The sequence below is a fragment of the Osmerus mordax genome, chromosome 1, assembly GCF_038355195.1.
Source record: "Osmerus mordax isolate fOsmMor3 chromosome 1, fOsmMor3.pri, whole genome shotgun sequence".
NCBI lineage: Eukaryota > Metazoa > Chordata > Actinopteri > Osmeriformes > Osmeridae > Osmerus > Osmerus mordax.
In genome coordinates, this window is record NC_090050.1 from 25,980,556 (window position 1) to 26,005,480 (window position 24,925).

The 24,925-nt window shown below is 47.2% G+C and overlaps 1 protein-coding gene across 4 annotated transcripts; it reads left to right on the forward strand.

The window, feature by feature from the left end:
* The first annotated feature begins 8,615 nt into the window (after nucleotides 1-8,615).
* LOC136932119 (homeodomain-interacting protein kinase 1-like) lies at nucleotides 8,616-24,919 on the forward strand. Of its 4 annotated transcripts, none has more exons than XM_067235404.1 (18): nucleotides 8,616-8,929; nucleotides 9,526-10,235; nucleotides 11,152-11,343; nucleotides 13,144-13,325; nucleotides 13,425-13,548; nucleotides 13,962-14,081; nucleotides 16,953-17,039; nucleotides 18,035-18,219; nucleotides 18,570-18,723; nucleotides 18,807-18,990; nucleotides 19,701-19,813; nucleotides 20,988-21,113; nucleotides 22,221-22,378; nucleotides 22,469-22,540; nucleotides 22,679-22,849; nucleotides 22,979-23,175; nucleotides 23,308-23,411; nucleotides 24,501-24,919. In XM_067235404.1, exons 2-18 carry the CDS (start codon nucleotides 9,528-9,530, stop codon nucleotides 24,864-24,866), a joined length of 3,243 nt encoding a protein of 1,080 aa, XP_067091505.1. In that variant the 5' UTR covers nucleotides 8,616-8,929; nucleotides 9,526-9,527; the 3' UTR covers nucleotides 24,867-24,919. The 4 variants fall into 4 exon arrangements, with proteins under 4 accessions (XP_067091505.1, XP_067098612.1, XP_067104926.1 ...); XM_067242511.1 differs by having other exon boundaries at nucleotides 22,224-22,378; XM_067248825.1 differs by lacking the exon at nucleotides 20,988-21,113.
* Nucleotides 24,920-24,925: the final 6 nt, after the last annotated feature.

Consider the following 24,925-nt stretch of genomic DNA (forward strand, 5'->3'; position numbering starts at 1 on the left):
TATAGCAAAGCTCTGTTAGGTCCAAACAATGAGACAGCTTGGAGGAATCTACACGACCTTCTGTATATTTTTATTATTGCAGTTCGCTTTCTTTTATTTATAATTGTAGCCTTGGGTGCTGGTCGGTTATAGCAGAATGACTGTCTCTTGCCAAAGAGGGCATGAATAGTGTTGCTGACTAGGAACGCAACAAGCTACCACCCGGGCTAGCAGATTGCTCATACTTTACTGTTGTGCATTTAGCAAAGGTTGTTCAATTGTGTGTTGATTTTAACATAAAAACAGTCAAAGGCAGAAGGCCTGCTGGCATCACATTCAAGCAGCTCCTGATGTGAGCGCTGTGGGGAAATGGACAGCACCTGTCCACACTCCAGGCCTAATCAGCACGAGTGGAATTGTACGTCTTCTTAGTTCATTCAAATAAATTACCCTGCCCAGCAGGACATTTAAGAAATTTATTGTTCTCTCACTTTATTACAAGCTGCAAAACTAAACCAGGATTTAGGTGAAATATCATGGGTTGACTATATACTATTAAATCAGTCAGATGGCTATTGGACATGGAGCAACTAAAAAAAAAAGTTGCTCCATGGGGGAGGGATACGTTTTTAATCAGTGTCCTCAAAAATATTAGAAGATTTGTGATTTGTGCCATTTAATAGCTGTTCGCAAAGCTTTTTAACACATCAAATCATAAATAATAATAAATACATACATATAAAATATAGGCTATTAATGTTATGAAAAATCTCTTGGGTCTTATTTAAGTTATACATCTATAAAAACACAAGTGTTTGGCCATGCCTGACGACAGGTAATGCCAGGCTGCTGTGATGTGGGTGTGTTTGCTGGGAGATCCAACAACATTTCTAGCAGTGTTTCCCCTACCATTATATTAGGGGGGTGGCCTGCCCCCTAACGGCACCCCCCGCCCCCCCCCTGGAAGGTCAAGTTAATAATATTTTATTTTTTTATAGATAAAAAAAAAATATATATATATATATAGCGCCCAATCACAAAATAAGTCATTTAAGGTTACCTTTCCTATAAAACAGGTCTATAGCTTGCTCTTTTATTAAACAAACTAAATGGCCTTATGTTATTTATCTTATTTACACGACGGCGTGTCATTTACGAAATGAGTCTCTGCAGGTTGGGATGTCTGAAGCTTGTTCAACAAGTCAAACACGTTTGTGTTTCTTGACGTAATTTTCCACCAACTTCCTTCATTGTAATATGAACCCTTGTCTGCCCTGCCTGTCAGGCCTGGGGGGGCGTTCTCCGTACGTCGCCATACTCAGTTAGCTGGATTTGATTGTTGACGATTTGTCATTATCTTGGATTGTTCGGTTCTTCGAAGCTCATTCTGGACTTGCTGTCATAGCAACAAGTCCTTTAGCTTAAACCAGAGCCATAGAAAAGAGAGTTGCGACCATAGATATATATATAAGTAAGTAAGACTTTATTTATATAGCACTTTTCATACAAGAATTGCAGCTCAAAGTGCTTTACATAAAATCAACAAAAACAATAATACAAGTGTTGATCTAAAACGTTTAACAAACCAAACTAGCCGCACTCTATCTGCGGTCTCTCGAATCCATCTTAGATCCGAGCTGCCACTTGCAGTTTCTAATACACAAACATGACAAGGGGGTAGACAGGACGAGACTAGAAAGTTACAGCATAACATGAGGAGAGAGGAGGAGAGAAAAAGGCAACACCCAGACAATGCTCCTAGAGGAGTACAGTGTGGGAACAGACAAAAACCTCAGCACATAAGCACAACAACATTTACAAAAACACGTGACTTGCAACGGGGAGTGGGGGGGGGTAGACAAGCAGCATCTGGACCTGCAGCCATGGTAGGCGATCTTTGATCGAAGCAGCTAGCACTCCAGGTATCGGCTGTTCGAGATGGACATAAAAAGTTTTTTTTGTCGGAAGAGAAAAGTAAGTCAGAGTTGCCCAAATTTTCCATTCAGTGGCCAAAGCACCCTTATGAGACATTCTCTGACTCGGATGGCGCTCCTCCATTGCATCTGCCTACCCTCGAGGACCTGCACACCTCGAGGACCCTGAGGCGTGCGAGGAAGATGGCAGTCAGGTGGCAGAGCGGTTAGGGAAGCGGGCTTGTAATCAGAAGGTTGCTGGTTCGATCCCCGGCTCTGCCAGATGACGTTGTGTCCTTGGGTAAGGCACTTCACCCTACTTGCCTCGGGGGAATGTCCCTGTACTTACTGTAAGTCGCTCTGGATAAGAGCGTCTGCTAAATGACTACATGTAAATGTAAGATTGTGGCCGACCCCTCCCACCTGGTCACTCCCTGTTCCAGCTACTCCCCTCTGGCAGAAGGCTGCGGTCCATCAGGACCAATACTTCACGCCACAAAAACAGTTTCTTCCCTTCCGCTCTTGGCCTCTTCAACAAGGCCAAGGGTTCACACTGACTCTAATGACGTTCTGCTTAAAACACACTGCTTTTTGCACTGCATTACAAAATTGTATCTTGTAAATTTGTATTTTTTTTTAATACTTGTATTTTTGTATTTTTATATTGTAAATTATGGCAACTTATATTTTATTGTATATTTTATTTAATTCTAATTCGACTTAGTACTACTAGTTTATGTACCCTTAGTGTAGATAGTCCACATATTTAAATTTTAGGTTCCTATATGTTTATTGTATGCACCTTCCTGCCAAAGCAAATTCCTTGTCTGTGCAAACTTTCATGGCGAATAAATCCCATTCTGATTCTGATATATTAACTAAAATCTCAATGTGCTACAGGTTAAAAACAAGAAAGGGCGATAAAAAATAATGTCCACCAAAAAAGAATATAGCCTATATATTGTCGTGTTTATTACAGTCCTGCGACGCCAGATGTCTGGTTGATTTCATATTACCATCAAACCTTTAAATATGCTATCATATCTAAAGAAATATAACACAGACTGGATTATATATCTTGTCCATATTCATAGTATCTTATTTATCTATACAGTTAGGTCCATAAGTATTTGGACATTGACACAATTCATCATTTTGGCTCTGTATACCACCACAATGGATTTGAAATGAAACAATCAAGATGTGCTTTAAGTGCAGACTTTCAGCTTTAATTTCAGGGTATTTACATCCAAATCAGGTGAACGGTGTAGGAATTACAACACATTTTATATGTGGCCCCCCCCCCTTTTTAAGGGACCAAAAATAATTGGACAACATATTCATAAATCTAATTGTCACTTTTAATACTTGGTTGCAAATCCTTTGCAGTCAATGACAGCCTGAAGTCTGGAACCCATAGACATCACCAGACGCTGGGTTTCGTCCCTGGTGATGCTCTGCCAGGCCTCTACTGCAACTGTCTTCAGTTCCTGCTTGTTCTAGGGGCATTTTCCCTTCAGTTTTGTCTTTAGCAAGTGAAATGCATGCTCAATTGGATTTAGGTCAGGTGATTGACTTGGCCATTGCAGAACATTCCACTTTGCCTTAAAAAACTCTTTGGTTGCTTTCGCAGTATGCTTCGGGTCATTGTCCATCTGCACTGTGAAGCGCCGTCCTATGAGTTCTGAAGCATTTGGCTGAATCTGAGCAGATAATATTGCCCGAAACACTTCAGAATTCATCCTACTGCTTTTGTCAGCAGTCACATCATCGATAAATACAAGGGAACCAGTTCCATTGGCAGCCATACATGCCCACGCCATAACACTACCTCCACCATGCTTCACTGATGAGGTGGTATGCTTTGGATCATGAGCAGTTCCTTCCCTTCTCCATACTCTTCCCATCATTCTGGTACAAGTTGATCTTGGTCTCATCTGTCCATAGGATGTTGTTCCAGAACTGTACAGGCTCTTTTAGATGTTTTTTTGGCAAACTAATCTGGTCTTCCTGTTTTTGAGACTCACCAATGGTTTACATCTTGTGGTGAACCCTCTGTATTTACTCTGGTGAAGTCTTCTCTTAATTGTTGACTTTGACACAGATACGCCTACCTCCTGGAGAGTGTTCTTGATCTGGCCAACTGTTGTGAACGGGTTTTTCTTCACCAGGGAAAGAATTCTTCTGTCATCCACCACAGTTGTTTTCCGTGGTCTTCCGGGTCTTTTGGTGTTGCTGAGCTCACCAGTGCGTTCTTTCTTTTTAAGAATGTACCAAACAGTTGATTTGGCCACACCTAATGTTTTTGCTATCTCTCTGATAGGTTTGTTTTGATTTTTCAGCCTAACGATGGCTTGCTTCACTGATGGTGACAGCTCTTTGGACTTCATATTGAGAGTTGACAGCAACAGATTCCAAACACAAATACCATACTTGAAATGAACTCTAGACCTTTTATCTGCTCCTTGTCAATGAAATAACGAACTCCCTTTATGAGGGAATAACATACACCTGGCCATGGAACATCTGAGCAGCCAATTGTCCAATTACTTTTGGTCCCTTAAAAAGGGGGGGGGGGCACATATAAAATGTATTGTAATTCCTACACCGTTCACCTGATTTGGATGTAAATACCCTGAAATTAAAGCTGAAAGTCTGCACTTAAAGCACATCTTGATTGTTTCATTTCAAATCCATTGTGGTGGTATACAGAGCCAAAATGATGAAAATTGTGTCAATGTCCAAATACTTATGGACCTAACTGTATATTAGCCTACCACTTGCACAAACTGCACTTTTCTGTTTTGCAGTTTTGGTTAGATAACGTCATTTCGTTGTCTCGGTAGCATGTTGAATCTAATCTAATTAGGCTATCTTCCGCAGTCTGTCTCGCGCCGGCCGGATAATCGAATGTTAAATGTGGAAATAACATTCGATAACACATAATAATGTGAAACTTGTTACAGTGTGAGCGGATACATAGTCCCAGTAGCCTATAGGCTAACTGTTGTATTTAATTGTATACAGTGTTTACCTACAATGATCTAAACGTTTATGGGATATTCCCGGAGCCTACGTGCGAACTGAGTATTCCATGGAGGCAATCAATTCGCCAGTTCCGTTGAACTTCATTCTGTCACGATAACAATGCGTTAGATTCCGAGGAAGTCACGCGAGTCAAGTATTTTGGCAACACCCCCAAACTGACTTTAAATAGTCTATACACAGGCAGGGATTCAAACCGCGCTCCTTCGTAGCCTGACTATTCCACACAGCAAACGTTCTGATTTGGGGTAGGTCCTATACTTAAATATATAGCAACACACTGAGGATTTTCATTTGATTTTAGATACGAATATTTGAAGGTACGTTGGACCCAACTAAAATTGTTTTGGACATTCTCAGACATTTGCAGTCTGAACTACACTGGTGTCTGGAAGCCGCGTCTTCTCCATTCAAAGAGAACCTCACGGATAACGTTCACCAACCCCCACAGCCCAGCCATGGTTCTGATCGAGGACAACGAATGTCCCGTGTGCTTCCTAGTCTACTCCCGGATGGACAGAATTCCCCGGATGCTTCACTGCCACCACACCTTCTGCGTGCCCTGCCTCCAAGCCCTCACACGGCTGCAGGGCTGCGTGCTGACGGTCTGCTGCCCGCTGTGTCGCTGGATCACGTGCGCACCGGCCAGTCTCACCTTGTCCGGGTCGCTGTGGGTCAACACCAGCATCTGGGACCAGCTGGCACAGAGAGGGAAGGAGGATGAGGAGCTGTGTGAATGGGCTGAAGTTGAAGAAGTAACGCAGAATACTCCGTCTAAACGGTCAGTGGGGTTTGCCATATGTTATATTCTGTGGAAGCATTTGTTACGTTGCAACAGTCGTTTGTTGTCAATGACCCACTTTCAAATAAGGTTTCTCTTCGATTCTTCTCCATATATAACAGTGTTTTGAACTCATAATTAAATGGGCTGTTTCTCCTCCTTTCTCTTTACTTCTGCTTACAGGAAAACTGGGTGGAGGACCAAGGTGTCTAGGTTCCTAAAGAATCTGCAGGATATTCCACACCATTGATCTTGACGGTCAGCTGGCTGAGCGGTGAGGGAGTCGGGCTAGTAATCTGAAGGTTGCCATTTCGATTCCCAGCCGTCCAAAATGACGTTGTGTCCTTGGGCAAGGCACTTCACCCTACTTGCTTCGGGGGGAATGTCCCTGTATTTACTGTAAATCGCTCTGGATAAGAGCGTCTGCAAAATGACTAAATGTAAATTATCTTGCTTGATCGACCCTGAGATGTACTGATTTGCATATTGGAATTCAGCAAGTGACAGCCTGCAGGAAGGATATACTCCTATATATATATGCAAAACTTACAGTACAACATTCCCTACTGAAACTGAACTGGGATTAACGCCTATTACTGGCTCAAGTGGATAGAGGTGTATTTAGTGTTAGGCCAATTTTTTATTTATACTTTTTTAAATGATTGTTTTACATTTATAAAATGTGTGTTTAAATACTGCATGTTTATGAGCACTCCAGATTCAGACTGTGAAAATGCAGTGTTCTGTGAATACTGATGAGGCATATTGGCCACTAATCTGTTGTTCTCGTTCAAATTACCAGCTAAAACGTCTAAAGTAACGCATTTTTTAAACTACTTTTATATTTATGAATGTACATACATATTTCCCTGTTGTACTCTGTAGTATTTACATTGTATAAACATTTATAAGCTTCTGCTGCTTTCTGGTCCTCATACCTACTCCGGTCCCAGGTCCTCATACTCTCCCGACTTCTTTCTCCCAAATGTACGACTTTATTCTCTTACATTTCTGTGACTACCACAAGCCAGGGCAACAACTTCCGGTACCTAGCAGTAACTTTAGTTCCCGTACACAAAATGCTGTTTTTTCCAGTTCGGGTTATCTTCCCAAAATGACAATTAACGATGTACATGGGATTCTTTGTTGCTGCCCTTCAAGCAAGAGGGAACATGCGTTCAAAGCTAAAGTTTCGAGCTACATCACCAATTCTGAAGGTATGGTTTATCTAACTCACACAGTAAAAGTAGCTATCACTAGCCTACTACTAACGCTAGCTGTGCTCGCTATCTCATGCCGGATTTGAGCAGTGACGTTAGCTAGGCTAGGTAGCTAGCAATCTTTTGCTACTAAAGCCTACTTAAATATCTGACTGTCAGCTTGCTTGCTGATACCGTATTTACTACACAATGATCATTTTTGATGCGGCGTTTATTCGAGGGCAGCGTTTAACTAGTAAGAGAGATTTAGAGAATTGCAGCTGCAGTGCGGCCATAGACAAACAAAGAATAGACAAGGAGGTCAAACACCTTTAAAATTGAAGCTGCACGTGTAGACATTGTGTAGAAATCTGAAGCAGCATGCCGAAATGTTCTTACACTTCCAGCTTTCAAACAGAAAGTTGTGCAGAAAGCACTCACCAGCAGTAACAGATCTGTAGCACGCAACTTGGGGTTGATGAAAGGCGAATTCGCCAGTGGTGAAGTCAGCTATACCTGGCTACATTGTAGGCTACATGTAATTGTCGCAATTACATTATTATAATGTATTTGTTTTCAACCAATGCAATAATTTATAATTATATAGGCCTATTTGCATTCAGTGTTATTATGTGACTTTATTAAGTAAGAGTAGGCCTACAGTGCCTTTTATTTTGAAGGCCTTTTGGAACGCTCGTGAGACAGTTGACAAGCTGACAGCAAGCGAAGCACGGACAATTTAATGCTCCAATAAAAGTTTAAGGTTGTTACATCGGATGTTAGCGATCTAAGGAAACCTCTATTCCCATGTGTAGCTACAGCATGCAGCCAACGAGGTGTGTTGCTTTGTGCCTGTATTTTACTTTGGTGAACGTCATTTACATGCTGCGCAAGTCATTGTATGTTCATATTAAGCTAATGTGGTCTTTATTTTCTCTTTATACATGGGTTTCGTTTTCACTGTGGATTTGGAGAAGCTTCAAACCTGTAGCAAGAAAGACCCTTGTGTCTGCCAGTGCTTCGAGGGAATTATAATACACTTGTGATTTAGGCTACTTGTGTAATAAATACTGGGTTTTAATTTAACTAGCCTAATTAAATAACCGTTTTCGGATTTTTTTGGTGCGGCGTTTGATCGGGGCGGCGTTTATTACACAATGTTCATTTTTGGTGCGGCGTTTATTCGAGGGCGGCGTTTAATCGAAGAAATACGGTAGTTATGTTAACACATAAATAATCAGTCTGTCATATTTGTTCCCTAATGTAGACCTTGAGTAACAGTTTTTAAACAAAATCTGGAATGAGAGATCTCAGTGATGGCGACCTGTTATAAAAAAGCGAGAAGCCGCACAATTTGAGTGTATAGGGTTAATAAGAGAGCAATAGTTAAGGGTAAACAACCTGTTCTGGTTATTGAAAGTCACGTTTCTAACTTCACCGAAAGTTTTAAAACTACCCCTCCCTCCCTCCCGTTGGGAATCCGCAAACACATTACAGGTATGCAAGTGGGCCGCGAAGTGGAAAAGGTTGAGAATTCCTGTCTGCTACTCACCGCAGTGCACCGTAAATACTGTGTAATGCGCAATATTGCGTCGTAACAAACTCACCGGTATCTTGGAGCGCGTGAATTCAGCTGTATTTACGGTACCGGAAATTCTGACCTCAGTTAAGCAGCTGGTGATATGCTAAGGACGTGGTTTGTTCCGGTAAAAAAAACTGCCTGCTGGATTAAGGATAGTTCATTTTAAGAACTCATACAGTTTTTAAATGAGAAGAAAATACGTTTTTACTATGTGACTACTTTTCACTTAATTTTATAAGAACAAATCCACGTTGTTGTTTAAGCCGAACAACTTGCTAGGTTTGTGGATGTCCTTGTCTCCTCTGTCGATGGAAAACACAATGCAGGCCTAAAGACTGATAACGTTAGCAACAGTCTGCTAGCCTGCAGCTAATTGGGAGTTAAATCGATGACAGGGCCTATTTTCGACGCTGTGCTGAAACAATTTACGGTATGTTAATCATTTTGACTTGTATTAGTGTATTGAATACACATCCAGAAGGTATTTTACTGCTTGGCCAGCTACTTCCCATTTGACGAGCAAAACTGTCTCCAGAATGTGTGGATTGCACACTTCAGTTAGTTACCGAGTGATTAGACTGCGTTATAGTAGCTACCGTGGTATACAATGTTATATTTGCTGACTTGTTAGTTGACTAGATCAGCCTGATCGTTTTATTCCCCAGATAACTGGCATGAATCAGGATCGTGATTCCTCGTCTCGCATGCGTGAAAACTGTTATGACGAACTGTCCAAGCGAGAGGGTATTATAGTAAAGACAGCTCAATGTATCCCTGGCATGGATGCTATTAAAATAAAGTTTCAGTAGCATGTCATGTTAGTAAAACCAAATAAACTTTGCAAGAATGGTCTGTCGTACTAATGATGAGAATGTATCCTGTGTTTGTATTGTGTATTTTTCTGTGGTTCCTTCAGAGATCAAGTACAACTCCCTCATCAAGCATCTGACTATAACTCCTTCCTCTCTCTGTTATCTACCTCCATCCCTCCTCCACTCTCCTCCCTCCCTCTTCACCCACACACAGTGATGTCGTCCCAGCTGCAGCTGTTCCCCCCTCCCTCCGTCTCCTCCAGTGCCTTCTGCCGGGTGAAGAAACTGAAGGTGGAGAACTGTGTGTGGGACGTGTCCTCCTCAGAGGCCTACGGCAGTGTGGGGGGCCAGGCGGGGTATGCCTTCCCCCCTGGTGGACCCCCCTTTGCCCCTTCCGCCCTGGTGTTTCCCCCCGCCCCTCCAGGGTCGCGGGGCCAGGTGGCGGTCCGGGCAGCCGACAGCACCGGGAGCCTCCCCAGGGGGGTCAGCAGGCGCGTTGCCGTCGGCGACCACCACTACAACACACACTCGTCCCACGCGGAGGCCCGCGGGCCCCGGCAGGGGCAGAAAAGGAGGAACGAGGAGCCCCCAGAGGGGGGGAGGGGCAGCGGGAGCGTGCAGATCCTGGAGGAGCTTTCAGCCCCGCCTTTCTCCACCCGTGGGGGGGGCGGGGGGGGCGGGGGCACCGGGCAGTCGGTCCCCCACTCGGCCACCAAGAGCAGCAGCTCCAGCGGGGAGGGGGACTACCAGCTGGTGCAGCACGAGGTGCTGGGGTCCCCGGCCTGCAGCTACGAGGTGCTGGAGTTCCTGGGGAGGGGGACCTTTGGCCAGGTGGCCAAGTGCTGGAAGAGAGGTACCAATGAGATCGTGGCCATCAAGATCCTGAAGAACCACCCCTCCTACGCCCGGCAAGGGCAGATCGAGGTAGGGGACCCCCTGCTGCTTACCCTTTCACCCCCTGCTGTTTACCCTCTCACCCCCTGCTGTTTACCCTCTCACCCCCCTGCTGTTTATCCTCTCACCCCCCTGCTGTTTACCCTCTCACCCCCCTGCTGTTTACCCTCTCACCCCTTGCTGCTTACCCTCTCAGCCCCTGCTGTTTACCCTCTCACCCCCTGCTGCTTACCCTCTCACCCCCTGCTGTTTACCCTCTCACCCCTTGCTGCTTACCCTCTCAGCCCCTGCTGTTTACCCTCTCACCCCCTGCTGTTTACCCTCTCACCCCCTGCTGTTTACCCTCTCACCCCCTGCTGTTTACCCTCTCACCCCCTGCTGTTTACCCTCTCACCCCCTGCTGCTTACCCTCTCACCCCCTGCTGTTTACCCTCTCACCCCCTGCTGCTTACCCTCTCAGCCCCTGCTGTTTACCCTCTCACCCCCTGCTGCTTACCCTCTCACCCCCTGCTGTTTACCCTCTCACCCCCTGCTGCTTACCCTCTCACCCCCTGCTGTTTACCCTCTCACCCCCTGCTGTTTACCCTCTCACCCCCTGCTGCTTACCCTCTCACCCCCTGCTGTTTACCCTCTCACCCCCTGCTGCTTACCCTCTCAGCCCCTGCTGTTTACCCTCTCACCCCCTGCTGCTTACCCTCTCACCCCCTGCTGTTTACCCTCTCACCCCCTGCTGCTTACCCTCTCACCCCTTGCTGCTTACCCTCTCAGCCCCTGCTGTTTACCCTCTCTTCCCCTGCTGTTTACCCTTCACCCCCTGCTGTTTACCCTCTCACCCCCTGCTGCTTACCCTCTCACCCCCTGCTGTTTACCCTCTCATCCCCTGGTGGCTCTCACCCAGAGGGGCGTTGGAAGTGTCTGTGGTTCCTAACTTGCTACCCCTCCTCAGGTGGGTATCCTGAACCGGCTGAGCGCGGAGAACGCTGACGAGTTTAACTTTGTGCGTTCGTACGAGTGCTTCCAGCACAAAGGCCACACCTGCCTGGTGTTTGAGATGCTGGAACAGAACCTGTATGACTTCCTGAAACACAGCAAGTTCAGCCCTCTTCCTCTCAGGAACATCAGACCCATCCTACAGCAGGTATGGCCTTCTGACAGCAGCTCTTTTGTTTTTCAATAACACTTTTAATTAATGCAGCTATCTCTTTCAATCTATTTCCATGCATTGATTACTGTAACTTGAAAAACAAGATCAGAATCAGAATGGGATTTATTCGCCATGAAAGTTTGCACAGACAAGGAATTTGCTTTGGCAGGAAGGTGCATACAATAAACATATAGGGACCTAAACTTTAAATATGTGGACTATCTATACTAAGGGTACATAAACTAGCGGTACTAAGTGGGATTAGAATATAATTAAATATACAATAAAATAAAATATAATTTGCCGTAAATTACAATATAAAAAAATAAAAATAAATACAAATTTACAAGATACAATTTTGTAATGCAGTGCAAAAAGCAGTGTGTTTTAAGCAGGAAGTCATTAGAGTCAGTGTGGTCCCTTGGCCTTGTTGAAGAGGCCAACAGCGGAAGGGAAGAAACTGTTTTTGTGGCGTGAGGCATTGGTCCTGATGGACCGCAGCCTTCTGCCGGAGGGGAGTGACTGAAACAGGGAGTGTCCAGGGTGGGAGAAGTCGGCCACAATCTTCCTCGCTCGCCTCAGGGTCCTCGTGGTGTGCAGGTCCTCGAGGGTAGGCAGATTGCAGCCAATCACCTTCTCAGCAGTGCGGATGACACGCTGCAGTCTGCTCTTGTCCTTGGCAGTGGCGTACCAGACGGTGATGGAGGAGGTGAGGATGGACTCAATGATGGCTGAGTAGAAGTGCACCATCATTGTCTTTGGCAGGTTGAACTTCTTCAGCTGCCGAAGGAAGTACATCCTCTGTTGTGCTTTCTTGATGAGGGAGCTGATGTTCAGTTCCCACTTGAGGTCCTGGGAGAGGATAGTGCCCAGGAAGCGGAAGGACTCCACAGTGTTGACTGGGGAGTCACACAGGGTGATGGGGGTGAGTGGGGCTGTGTTCCTCCTGAAGTCCACAACCATCTCCACTGTCTTAAGAGCATTGAGCTCTAAGTTGTTCTGGCTGCACCAGGTCACCAGGTTGGCCGCTTCCCACCTATAATCAGACTCGTCTCCACCAGAGATGAGCCCAATAAGGGTGGTGTCGTCCGCAAACTTCAGGAGTTTGACGGACGGATGACTGGAGGTGCAACTGTTGGTGTACAGGGAGAAGAGCAGAAGAGAAAGGACGCAGCCCTGAGGTGATCCGGTGCTGATGGACCGGGAGTCAGAGACTTGTGTTCCAAGCTTAACGCACTGCTTCCTGTCAGACAGGAAGTCTGTGATCCACCTGCAGGTGGAATCAGGCACGTTCAGCTGGGAGAGCTTGTCCTGAAGCAGGGCGGGGATGATGGTATTGTCATCATCCGTCCACAAACAGGATCCTGGCATAGGATGCTGGGGAGTCCAGGTGCTGTAGGGTGAAGTGGAGGGCCATGTTAACTGCATCGTCCACAGACCTGTTGGCTCTGTAGGCAAACTGCAGTGGGTCCAGTAGAGGGTCAGTGATGGATTTAAGGTGTGCCAGCACCAGGCGCTTGAAAGACTTCATTACCACAGAGGTCAGGGCGACGGGTCTGTAGTCATTATGTCCTGTTGGCCTTGGCTTTTTGGGCACAGGGATGATGGTGGAGGACTTGAGACAGGCTGGCACATGGCATGTCTCAAGGGAGGTGTTAAAGATGTAGGGAAACACCGGAGACAGAAAAGAGCGCACCTAAAGACCGAGGCAGCCATCATCGGCGCCAACTTGGATCCGTTGGTTATTGGTGCTAGTAACAATGATGTTGAAGCGTGTTCCTGTGTGTTCCCCAGGTGGCCACAGCCCTGATGAAGCTGAAGAGCCTGGGCCTGATCCACGCAGACCTGAAGCCAGAGAACATCATGCTGGTGGACCCCCTCAGGCAGCCCTACAGGGTCAAGGTCATAGACTTCGGCTCGGCCAGCCACGTGTCCAAGGCTGTCTGTTCCACCTACCTGCAGTCGCGATACTACAGGTCACTGCCTGAAACACCCCTGAGGTTCTGTGATTCTGCCAAGCGTGGCCGCATCACAAGATGAGTAACCGATGTGTTGTGATGTTCCCTGGTCTGCAGAGCTCCAGAGATCATCCTGGGTCTGCCGTTCTGTGAGGCCATCGACATGTGGTCCCTGGGCTGTGTGATCGCTGAGCTCTTCCTGGGCTGGCCTCTCTACCCCGGGGCGTCCGAGTACGACCAGGTAACCCTTCCCTCTCTCCTCCCTCCCTCTTCTCCCTCCCTCTTTCTCCTCCCTATCCCCTTCCTTCTCCCTCCTTCCCTCCCTCTCCTTGTCCTTCTCTCTCCTTCCTCTCTTTCCTCTCCTCCCTTCCCCTCTCTCCTCACTCCCTCTTCTCCCTCTCTTCTCCCTCTCTTCTCCCTCTCTCCTCCCTCTCTCCTCCCTCCCCCTCTCTCTCCTCACTCCCTCTTCTACCTCTCTCCTCCTCCCTCTCTCTCCTCCCTCCTCTCTCCCCCTCTCTCTCTTCCCTCCCTCTCTCTACTCCCTTTCTCTCCTCCCTCTCTTCCTCCCTAGATAATCCGCTGGAGGTGTTGTGATTGCTGTGTGTTCTGCTGATGCTTGTTGGTGGTGGGAGTGTAACGGAGTGTCTCCCCCAGATCCGCTACATCTCCCAGACCCAGGGGCTTCCTGCTGAGTACTTGCTGAGCGCAGGCACCAAGACCAGGCGCTTCTTCAACAGAGGACCTGACTCCAGCTATCCTCTGTGGAGGCTCAAGGTGACCCTGGGAAAGGAAGTCTTCCGACGACACTGTATTTTGCTAGATTGATACAAATTATTTATTTGAATATTACAGCAGGAAACGGAGTACCCTGTGACCCGTGTATACCGGAGGAGGTATTACTACAATCGTTCGGCAGAGAGGTCCCGTTCACAATTCACAGAGAATTATATAAACTCATAACATATGGTCATCCTAGAACAATTACAATACAGTGACAATTACAACAACAGAGCCTCAGGACCTGAGGTCTGTTCCATAAAGCCAGTTTACCGAATAAGCCAGACTTATGTCAGTTAGTCGGACTCATTTGTAGTTCATTCGGTTACATAAAGCTAGCTCAATGTAGTTCGAACTCGGTTACTATGGCAACTTAGGCTGCGAAACTAGTCTGGTCCGGGGCAGGCTAACTGTCAGGCTTAGCGTGACTTGGTGCTTAACTAGACCTTCCTGTAACACTGACCCAACGGGAAAACGATGATTTACCACGGATTTACCACGGATATTCTTTCTTATTCTCATCAGTTCAATATGTTCAACATTGATAGAAAATCAACTTAAATAGCCTACATAGGCTACAACATTTAGCCTAATGCATTAAACGATGATGAACAATGATTTGATACACACCACGTTAAACGTAGCCTATGACTAGCCTACAGTAGTTTGTGATTTCAAATGTTTAGGCATCAGGCATAGGCCTATCTCAATCTAAATTATCCGAGTATAATTATCATAGCTATATAGTTGTTAACAGTCTACAATTGCAAAACAAACCTAAATCCATAGGCTACATCTATATCCTCCATTTTCCCGACACAACCATGTTAAAAAGTTAGGCTACTGGGTAATGTATTGATTAATAGTAGGCTATTTATTTAAAACAATGTAAAAAAAAAAAGTACATTTACATGTGTTTAGAGGGTGTCTGTTTCTAAATCAACAACATAACTAAAGGTCTAAAAAAGGACCTCGACCTATGTAGCCTATCGTTCACGTCAATCATGGCGTGTCGTTTCATTTTGATGAAGTGGTGGATGAGGGAGCTGTCATAGTACAAGGCTTAAAGGGAACGTTCTTTCTGGAAGAAGTCACGTGGCCGTGTGCATTGCTTTTGCCGTGGTGGATTGTATGATCCATGTTTTACCTCTCTGGCTGCTTAAGAAGAATAGGGTGCACGCGCAATTAGCTTGACTACTTAAATCTGACTTGAATTAGTAGGACTGCGTGAGCTGAGATTGGCCTTTATGGAACCGCTTTAGCCCTGCTTGACTTGTTAAGCTAATTCAAGTCTGGTTTGGGACTTTAAGTCCAACTTATTTGAGCGGCCTTTATGGAACAGGCCCCTGGTGTTCCAGGTTCTGCCCAGAACAGGAGATAATAAAGCTGCTGGAAGCTGACCATCCAAATGGCCAACTGTCTTTTGTGTGGTCATTTTCAAAAAAAGAATTAATTAAATACAAACAATGAAACAGGAAAAGATCTATTTTCAAAAGTTCAAAGCAGTTTACTGTATCAATTCAATTGACCCTTTCTAGAACTTCCCCTCAGGTCATAAATACCTTAAGACAGTGGTTCCCAAACTTAGACGGAGATTCTCAGAGTTTCTAAAGTCACAAATTTGCGAGAAAAAAAATAGTAATTTTGCGAGAAAAAAACCTTGAGATTTTCCGACATTATAAAGTCGAAAATATGGATTTTGTTTTCTTCAAGGAACCTCATCGCTTCACTTTGCATGGTCAACCTCATCACATCACAGATGCCGCCGCTTGCCATGTATAAAGCCTGCAGTAATGGATGCCTGATCAAATTATACTTTTCAATAGGTTCAAGGTTCAATAGGACACAGCCAAGACGGTGCGCTCTTCTAAGCTGATCCTCACCTTGAGGATCGATTAATTTGAGGATCTGTCGTATTGTGTCCTGTTGAACCACAAATCAAATTTGAACTGTAGATGTAACCAGCGTTATCCTTGTATCTGTCCATTGCATTGTAGTTCCTGATGCACAAAAGCTTTATCAGCTCATCCAAATCAGTATGATGTTTCCTTCTGAATAGGCCCAAATCATGGCAATGTTTTTACAAAGTCTGAATGCTTATTACAATATGGTGATTCTGGGCTAAAATTAGGAGTAGGCCTAGGCAGCCTATTTCCTTATTGCTGAATCCTATTGAAAAGTATATAATTCAGACTTTTTTTCTCGAAACTTTGTGACTTTATAAACTCGGAGAAACTCTGACATTTTTCTCGCAAATGTAAGTCTTTAATCTCTGAATATAACCCCCCCTCCACCGGCGCTTCTTTTTTTACCTTCCTGGCCCTAATACGCCGTCGTCGAAGTTTACCTCAGTTAAATATGTTAACAAAATACAGTTTGTCAACTATAAAAATAGTTGACAAATATTTTTGTTGTCAAAGTTGCTTGATCGTCAAAGTTGCTTTTTCGTATTTCACACACAGGCCTACTAACATCATTGCAATGTCCACAGACAGCAGTTGCAGTGGTGGGGGGGGGGGGTGGGGGTGGTGTGTATGTGTGGGGATCAGATGTCCTAACAAGTATAGTGAAACATGAACATCTTGACCTTGCTGGGCCCCAGAACTTCAACTTCTGTTTTCAGTGGTCTTTAGAAGGCCCAGTGTCACAGACATGGAGGAAGCCTCTCTTAGACTAGAAACGTTTTCAATTTTCAAAGAATCTTTCCCTTACTTTAGGAATAAGCTTAATCCAAGTCTGGGAAACTGGGCCTTAGCGTTAGGGTTAGAAAACCATTAGGGGTTAGGAATTGGGGAACACAATTTTCAATGGAAGTGAATGGTCAGGTCCCATGAGGATAAAAAACTAACCTGTGTGTTTGTGTTCTAGACTCCCTCAGAGCATGAGGTGGAGATGGGTATCAAGTCCAAGGAGGCGAGGAAGTACATCTTCAACTGCCTGGATGACATGATGCAGGTAAGATGAGGGTTATGGTAAGATAAGGGTTAGGGTTAGATGAAGGTTAGGGTAAGATGAGGGTTAAGGTAAGATGAGGGTTAGGGTAAGATGAGGGTTAGGGGTAAGATGAAGGTTAGGGTTAGATGAGGGTTAAGGTTAGATGACCGACAGAACACACGGGAAGTGTGAACTCTTGTGCCTGTAGCATGTGGTGTTGTGCCTGTAGCGTGTGGTGTTGTGCCTGTAGCGTGTGGTGTTGTGCCTGTAGCGTGTGGTGTTGTGCCTGTAGCGTGTGGTGTTGTGCCTGTAGCGTGTGGTGTTGTGCCTGTAGCGTGTGGTATTGTGCCTGTAGTGTAGCATGTGGTGTTGTGCCTGTAGCGTATGCTGTTGTGCCTGTAGAGTGTAGCGTGTGGTGTTGTGCCTGTAGCGTGTGGTCTTGTGCCTGTAGCGTGTGGTCTTGTGCCTGTAGCGTGTAGCGTGTGGTATTGTGCCTGTAGCGTGTGGTCTTGTGCCTGTAGTGTAGCATGTGGTGTTGTGCCTGTAGCGTATGCTGTTGTGCCTGTAGAGTGTAGCGTGTGGTGTTGTGCCTGTAGCGTGTGGTATTGTGCCTGTAGCGTGTAGCGTGTGGTCTTGTGCCTGTAGCGTGTAGTGTGTGGTATTGTGCCTGTAGCGTGTAGCGTGTGGTCTTGTGCCTGTAGCGTGTAGCGTGTGGTGTTGTGCCTGTAGCGTGTGGTCTTGTGCCTGTAGCGTGTGGTCTTGTGCCTGTAGCGTGTGGTGTTGTGCCTGTAGCGTGTGGTCTTGTGCCTGTAGCGTGTGGTCTTGTGCCTGTAGCGTGTGGTCTTGTGCCTGTAGCGTGTGGTCTTGTGCCTGTAGCGTGTGGTCTTGTGCCTGTAGCGTGTAGCGTGTGGGCTTGTGCCTGTAGCGTGTGGTCTTGTGCCTGTAGCGTGTGGTCTTGTGCCTGTAGCGTGTGCTCATACATCCAGCAGCCTGACCTCCTGGTTGCTCTCTGCCAGGTCAACCTGTCGTCTCACCTGGAAGGGACAGACATGCTGGCGGAGAAAGCTGACCGACGAGAGTTCATCGACCTGCTGAAGCGCATGCTCCGATTGGACGCCGACAAAAGGATCACGCCCACTAAGACTCTAGGCCACGCCTTCGTCTCCATGACGCACCTTCTGGACTTCCCTCACATCTCCCAGTGAGTCACGTCGTCACAGAGCCACTGGAAATGACGGCATTAGATGGGTGGAAAACCCCAAAAAAATCTTGACAACCATATTGTTTCTACAACTAAACACTACAGATAGATGGAAACTTGACTTTAATATTCAAATCTCCTGAATGTGGTTAGTAAATATCCTTTTAACGACATGTCTATTCCTGTAACATGTAAATCTCAACAGGTTCTTTTTCCTGTCTTTCTCACAGAGAAAAGGTGGTCTGCGAATAATGTACATTTTCGTTGACAACCTTAAAACTGGTACACGGGATTGTGTTTGTCAAATTGTATTGTGAAAGTGTTGACGCCCCGGCTGCTTTGTGTTCCAGTGTGAAGTCCTGCTTCCAGAACATGGAGGTGTGTAAGCGTCGGAGCTCTTCGTTCGACAGCAGCAAGACCCTCTTCTCCACCAACACCGTGCCAGGCTCCGCCGCCGGCAACCTCACGGTCACCTTCAGCAGCCAGCTCAACCAGCACAACCAGGCTAGTATACCCCCCTACCTCTGATAGTGGTATCTCCCTCTGGGCTGATTTCTATACTAACCCTGTTTGGACCAACCCATCAGGTGCCTTCTGCGGGGGGAGCTGTTCCGTTGCTGAACTACCAGCCGGCCCTGTACCAGCAGGCCACCATCAACATCCCGGGTCTGGCCCCGCCAAGCGGCCCCCTGCAGGGCCGCCCCGCCCTCTGCAGCCAGGCTCCACCATTCCAGCAGACCCTCATCGTCTGTCCCCCATCCACCCTCCAAGGTGCTCCACCTCCCGTCAGGGTTACAGTCTCACAACACTACTTTATTCTGTCAGTCTCGTCGTGGCGTTAGCATTGGGTTCTGCGTGTGGTAACGTGGTGTGGGTTCTGCGTGTGGTAACGTGGTGTGGGTTCTGCTTGTGGTAACGTGGTGTGGGTTCTGCGTGTGGTAACGTGGTGTGGGTTCTGCTTGTGGTAACGTGGTGTGGGTTCTGCTTGTGGTAACGTGGTGTGGTTGTACGTGTGATAACGTGGTGTGGGTTCTGCGTGTGGTAACGTGGTGTGGTTGTGCGTGTGGTAACGTGGTGTGGGTTCTGCGTGTGGTAACGTGGTGTGGTTGTACGTGTGGTAACGTGGTGTGGGTTCTGCTTGTGGTAACGTGGTGTGGGATCTGCTTGTGGTAACGTGGTGTGGGTTCTGCTTGTGGTAACGTGGTGTGGTTGTACGTGTGATAACGTGGTGTGGGTTCTGCGTGTGGTAACGTGGTGTGGTTGTGCGTGTGGTAACGTGGTGTGGGTTCTGCGTGTGGTAACGTGGTGTGGTTGTACGTGTGGTAACGTGGTGTGGGTTCTGCGTGTGGTAACGTGGTGTGGGTTCTGCTTGTGGTAACGTGGTGTGGTTGTGCGTGTGGTAACGTGGTGTGGGTTCTGCGTGTGGTAACGTGGTGTGGGTTCTGCTTGTGGTAACGTGGTGTGGTTGTGCTGGTCCCCAGGGCTGCAGGCGTCCAGTAAGGGCTCCAGTTTCCCCGTGAGGATGGACAGCTCCCTGGGGCCTCAGAACCAGACGGGCCCCTCGCTGCAGATCCAGCCTGGCGTTCTGGCACAGGTAAAACTGGAGGCAGTGTGTGTCTGGTGTGTGTCTGGTGTGTGTCTGGTGTGTGTCTGGTGTGTGTCTGGTGTGTGTCTGGTGTGTGTCTGGTGTGTGTCTGGTGTGTGTCTGGTGTGTGTCTGGTGTGTGTCTGGTGTGTGTCCGGTGTGTGTCCGGTGTGAGTTAGGGTTAGGTATGAGGGTTAGGGTTAGGTCTGGTGTAACAATGGAGCTTCCAGTGTTTGAAGCTCCTTATCTTATTACAGTCATCTTGCATATTGCATCTTATTTAATTTGAGATCTTATTTTATATTTTGTTCTTATATTGTATAGTATTGTTTTAGAATGTACATTTATTAATTTAGCAGACGCTTTTATCCAAAGCGGCTTACAAGAGAGAGCTTTACAAAAGTGCATAGGTCAATGACCATAAACAACGAGCCAAAACATGAAGCACACATTGTGAAAAAGCAAATAAGTGCCAATGGGGAGAACCAGAAGAGCATGTAGTTAAACAAAATACAAATTAAACAACATGAACCTCAAAAGTGCAAGAGTGTACCTGTAGGATAATAATATAATTTACAGCGAGTATAAGTACAATAATTATTTAGACTTTTGTACTTTTTAAGATTCGTATGGTATGCACCTTCATACCACAGTGACTTCCGTGTTTGTGTGAACTTACATGGCGAATATAGCTGATTCTGAAAATGGAAAGGGATAAACAACGTCCAAAGCGATTGTGTAAAAGTGTTGACTAGACTGTGTAAAAGCAGGTGTTTGTGTTGACTAGACTGTTCCAGTGGACCAGACTGTCCTTCCCTGAGCTGGGGTTTCACCTGCAGTGTGTTTCACCTGCAGTGTGTTTCACCTGCAGTGGGTTTCACCTGCAGTGTGTTTCACCTGCAGTGTGTTTCACCTGCAGTGGGTTTCACCTGCAGTGTGTTTCACCTGCAGTGGGTTTCACCTGCAGTGTGTTTCACCTGCAGTGGGTTTCACCTGCAGTGGGTTTCACCTGCAGTGGGTTTCACCTGCAGTGGGTTTCACCTGCAGTGTTTTTTTTTTCTCCATGTCACAGGGGTTTGTCTCGTCCAGGTCTCTCTCACGTCTCCACAGATTTGCATCCCTCACAGACCGTCAGTGCAGATACACCAACCCTAAACTTCTTTCCCCCCCCCCCCCCCCCCCAGGGCTCCTGTACGCCCCTGATGGTGGCCACCCTGCACCCCCCCTCTGTAGCCCCCCAGTACTCCCTGCCCCTGGGGGCCACCGGAGGGGGCCGGGCCCCCCTGCTGGAGCACACGGCCACCGTGCTGGTAAATCCCTGGAGCCTGGACTCACCCACGACTAACCACACCTTCCCCCACTCTCTCTCTACTCTCTCTGTCTCTCTCCTTCACTGATAATCTATTTCCTTTGTGCTGTTCTCTCCCTCTTTCAAAATACTCTTCTGTCACAGACTTTCTCTTGCCTTTTTCATCCTCTTCCTTCCTCTCTCTGTCTCCCTCCCGTCTGTTCCCTCCTCCCTCCATCTCTGTAGGTGTGCTGAGGACATGGAGTGCATGTGCTGTCTGGTCTGGCTTTGCTTTGTGTTCCCTCCTCCCTCCTTCCATTGCAGTAAAGAGGACGGGGGTCTGTTCACACACACACACCATAGTGTATGGCTCTTGGCATGACTGTTGTCATGGAGCTAGGCTTCTCCATCCCCTAACCCTTCTCCCTCATCCATGACTACCTCATCTCCCTCATCCATGACTACCTCATCCATGACTACCTCATCCCTCTCATCCAGGACTACCTCATCTCTCTCATCCATGACTACCTCATCCATGACTACCTCATCTCCCTCATCCATGACTACCTCATCCATGACTACCTCATCCCCTACTGACATCCATGACTAACTCATCTCTCTCCTTTTTAACAGGCTGTGTATAGTTCACATGGTTTGGGTCCTGTCCTATGCATCATGACTGCTATGCATGACCGTATCAAGCACTTGGCTGTTGTTGCTGTGTTGACTGAACATGTAACAGCACAGGGGTCCTGTGCCTGGACACTGTCCTGCTCCCAGCAGGAGGCCTGGACACTGTCCTGCTCCCAGCAGGAGGCCTGGACACTGTCCTGCTCCCAGCAGGAGGCCTGGACACTGTCCTGCTCCCAGCAGGAGGCCTGGACACTGTCCTGCTCCCAGCAGGAGGCCTGGACACTGTCCTGCTCCCAGCAGGAGGCCTGGACACTGTCCTGCTCCCAGCAGGAGGCCTGGACACTGTCCTGCTCCCAGGGTATTACTGTCTGGAAGAGGGAGCCTGCCGTCAGCCTCATGGCTCCCTTCATTCATGGCGATGCCTCCCCCAGCCTGGTGTCTAGATGTTAGCTGCTGTTGTGACCGTGGGCGTCTGGTTTATTGATGTTCTGTTCAGCAGGCCTGGCCCACCAGTGCCCAGCAGATCCTCATCCCCTCGTCTTGGCAACAGGTTCCGGGCGTGGCTGTCCACGGTGCAGCTGGTCAATCAGCCTCCGAGTCACACATGGAGACACTGCTCGCTGACGCTGCGACACAGCACACACACGGCTGGAGGTGAGACACACACACACACCACACACACAAATGTGTCCTGTTATCAAGGGGCCTGTATGAGAGCCAGTTGAACTCCTCTGCCCTCCGCAGGGGACTGGTCCAGAGCAGAGCCCTGCAGGACAGGAAGAGGGTGAAGGCGGGGCGGGGCGACAGCAGGAGCAGGTGAGACCTCACCTCCACCTTCACTTTTCATCCTGCTGATGTAGCCCTCCTCATGACATGTTTGCTGAAAGCATTTGTGTTTAGCAGATGTAAGATTGTGCATATGAAAATTATATTGTTTTGTTCCCCTCTTATCAGAAATGTGTCTGCCGCTTTGTTGCTTGGCAACACGGGTGCGACTAATCAAAGCTGCAGTGCCGCGCTCTCCCAGCCAATCATCATCTCTGACACGCCCAGCCCCGCCCTCAGCATCATCACCATCCACAGCGACACAGACACAGAGGATGACAGGAAGTTCCACCCTGCCAGGTGACCGCACTTCCTGCTGCACACCAATGTAGTTTTATTGTGTTTTTATAGGTATGATATAGTGTTTTGTAATCTTATTGTTTTCATACATATTACAGTGTTTTGTAATCTTATGGTGTGTTTCCACAGCTATGGTGTGACCCAGCGTGCTAATGTGATCAGCTGTGTGACGGTCCACGACTCAGACTCATCCACAGCCAGCCCCCTCACGCCCCACCCTCGCCTGCCCCCCTCCCACCTACTTCCCTCCTCCGGCCCGGCCCGGTCTCTGGCTGTGGTCGCTCCCTCCCTCAAGACACAGCCCTCCGAGAACCTGGCCTCCTCGGGTAAGAACCACACACACACACACTTGCGGCCCCCTCCACACACATACACAGTATTATGGAATTGTGCCACGGGCCTTAATACTGACCCGATATTATAGCCATTCCTCTTCCTTAACGCGTGTTTGTGTCCAGGATACATGAAGCCCAAGAGGACGTCCAACCGGCAGCCGTGCAGCTCAGGAGAGGGCGTCGACCGGCTTGCTCCCAGCCAATCACACCCTCTCAATCTCAGCCAGGTGAGCGTCTCAGCTAGGGCTGCAACAACGAATCGATTAAAATCGATTATTAAAAGCGTTGGCAACGAATTTCATTATCGATTCGTTGTGTCACACGATTATTACGCCACTCAATATGTCGCGGAGATGTTTGAGTATTAAAAAAAAAAAGTTTAGTTGAGTGCGGAGCGGAGCGGAGGTAGAGGAAAGGCCATCGGTGAGACGTTGTTGAGTAACGTTGTTCTGAAACACATGGCGGAGGCAGAGAAATCAGTACGACCAAAGGTGTGGGAGCATTTCACACTAAATACATCGAAACAGTGTGTTAATTGACCGAGGTGAAGTTAGTTTCATAGTCGACATTCGTCTCACATTCGGAAGACGCTACTTTGCAGCATCACGTTAGGGACCGGGTGAAAACAACCCATACCATTTTGAAAAATGTAGACTTTTATAATATTTTTAGGAATATAAAACCTCAAACAGACACCAGAGTATCTTAACAATGTCTGGTATACTTCCACAGCCTTTACTTTTTCAATTAAGTTTCAAATAAAATAATAGAAAATCACTAATCTTTGAAAATAGCTTAATCCTCGCAAATCTTAACTGTTTTTCAAAATTGTGTCAACAAATCTTAAATATACACCAGATTATTCTAATAAAGTCTGGCCTACTTCCACATCCTTTCAATTTTCAATAAAGTTTTAAACAAAACTCAAATAAATTGCTCATCTTGGAAAATAGCATTACATCCACACTAATATTAATAACTTTTTCAAAATTGTGTGCTTGTTTGTGCACATTCTGAAGATGTTTTGCACTGTCAATTTGCACTGTCAGTTCTGTTTTTGAATAAAGGGTTGGAAGTTAATGCTTTTTAATTTTTTTATCTGATTCATCAATTAATCGAAAAAAGAATCGAAAGATTAATCGATTATTAAAATAATCGTTAGTTGCAGCCCTAGTCTCAGCCAATCACGTCTAGTGCATTTCCATTTTATGGTGGTTACTCTTTTAAAACGGACTCTGTAGAGGCAGGGTTGAAACTAGACGCAAGAAAATTTGTGAGACAGTTGATTGCTGTTGAACCGTGTGTGTGTCGCTCAGGTGCAGCCAGTGGTGTCGTCGTCTCAGGAGCGCTCACTGCGTCGACAGCAGACCTGCCCCCCCGCTTCCCACTACAGCTTCCAGGAGGTGCCCCCCCTGGGCTCAGCCCCCGGCCTCTACAGCTACCCGGCCTCGGCCGCGCTGGCCTCGGCCTCGCAGGCCCTGGAGCAGCTGCTGGGCCCGGCCCTGCCCGCCTACCCCGCGCCCCGCCGGGACCCGGGCAGGAAGGATGGAGGGGGCCTGGTCCCTGCGCTGCCCGCCTTCCAGCACCCGTTCAGCGGGTCGCCCTATGCCACTCCGCGGGCTGAGGCGTACGGCGCCTACCAGCTCAGCCCCCGCCGCCTGCCCCAATACCCCTATCTATGAGGAGGGGACACACTGTCGGACATCACTCCCCTCAGGACGGTCAGACATTCTTGGGGAGG

What these genes read in the sequence shown, in the direction of transcription:
- LOC136932119 (XM_067235404.1), top strand. Translation starts at nt 9,528, where the DNA reads ATGTCGTCCCAGCTGCAGCTGTTCCCCCCTCCCTCCGTCTCCTCCAGT. An exon ending in TCAGACCCATCCTACAGCAG is followed by an intron (nt 11,344 to 13,143) that starts GTATGGCCTTCT and finishes TGTGTTCCCCAG; the next exon opens with GTGGCCACAGCCCTGATGAA. An exon ending in AGCCTGGCGTTCTGGCACAG is followed by an intron (nt 19,814 to 20,987) that starts GTAAAACTGGAG and finishes CCCCCCCCCCAG; the next exon opens with GGCTCCTGTACGCCCCTGAT.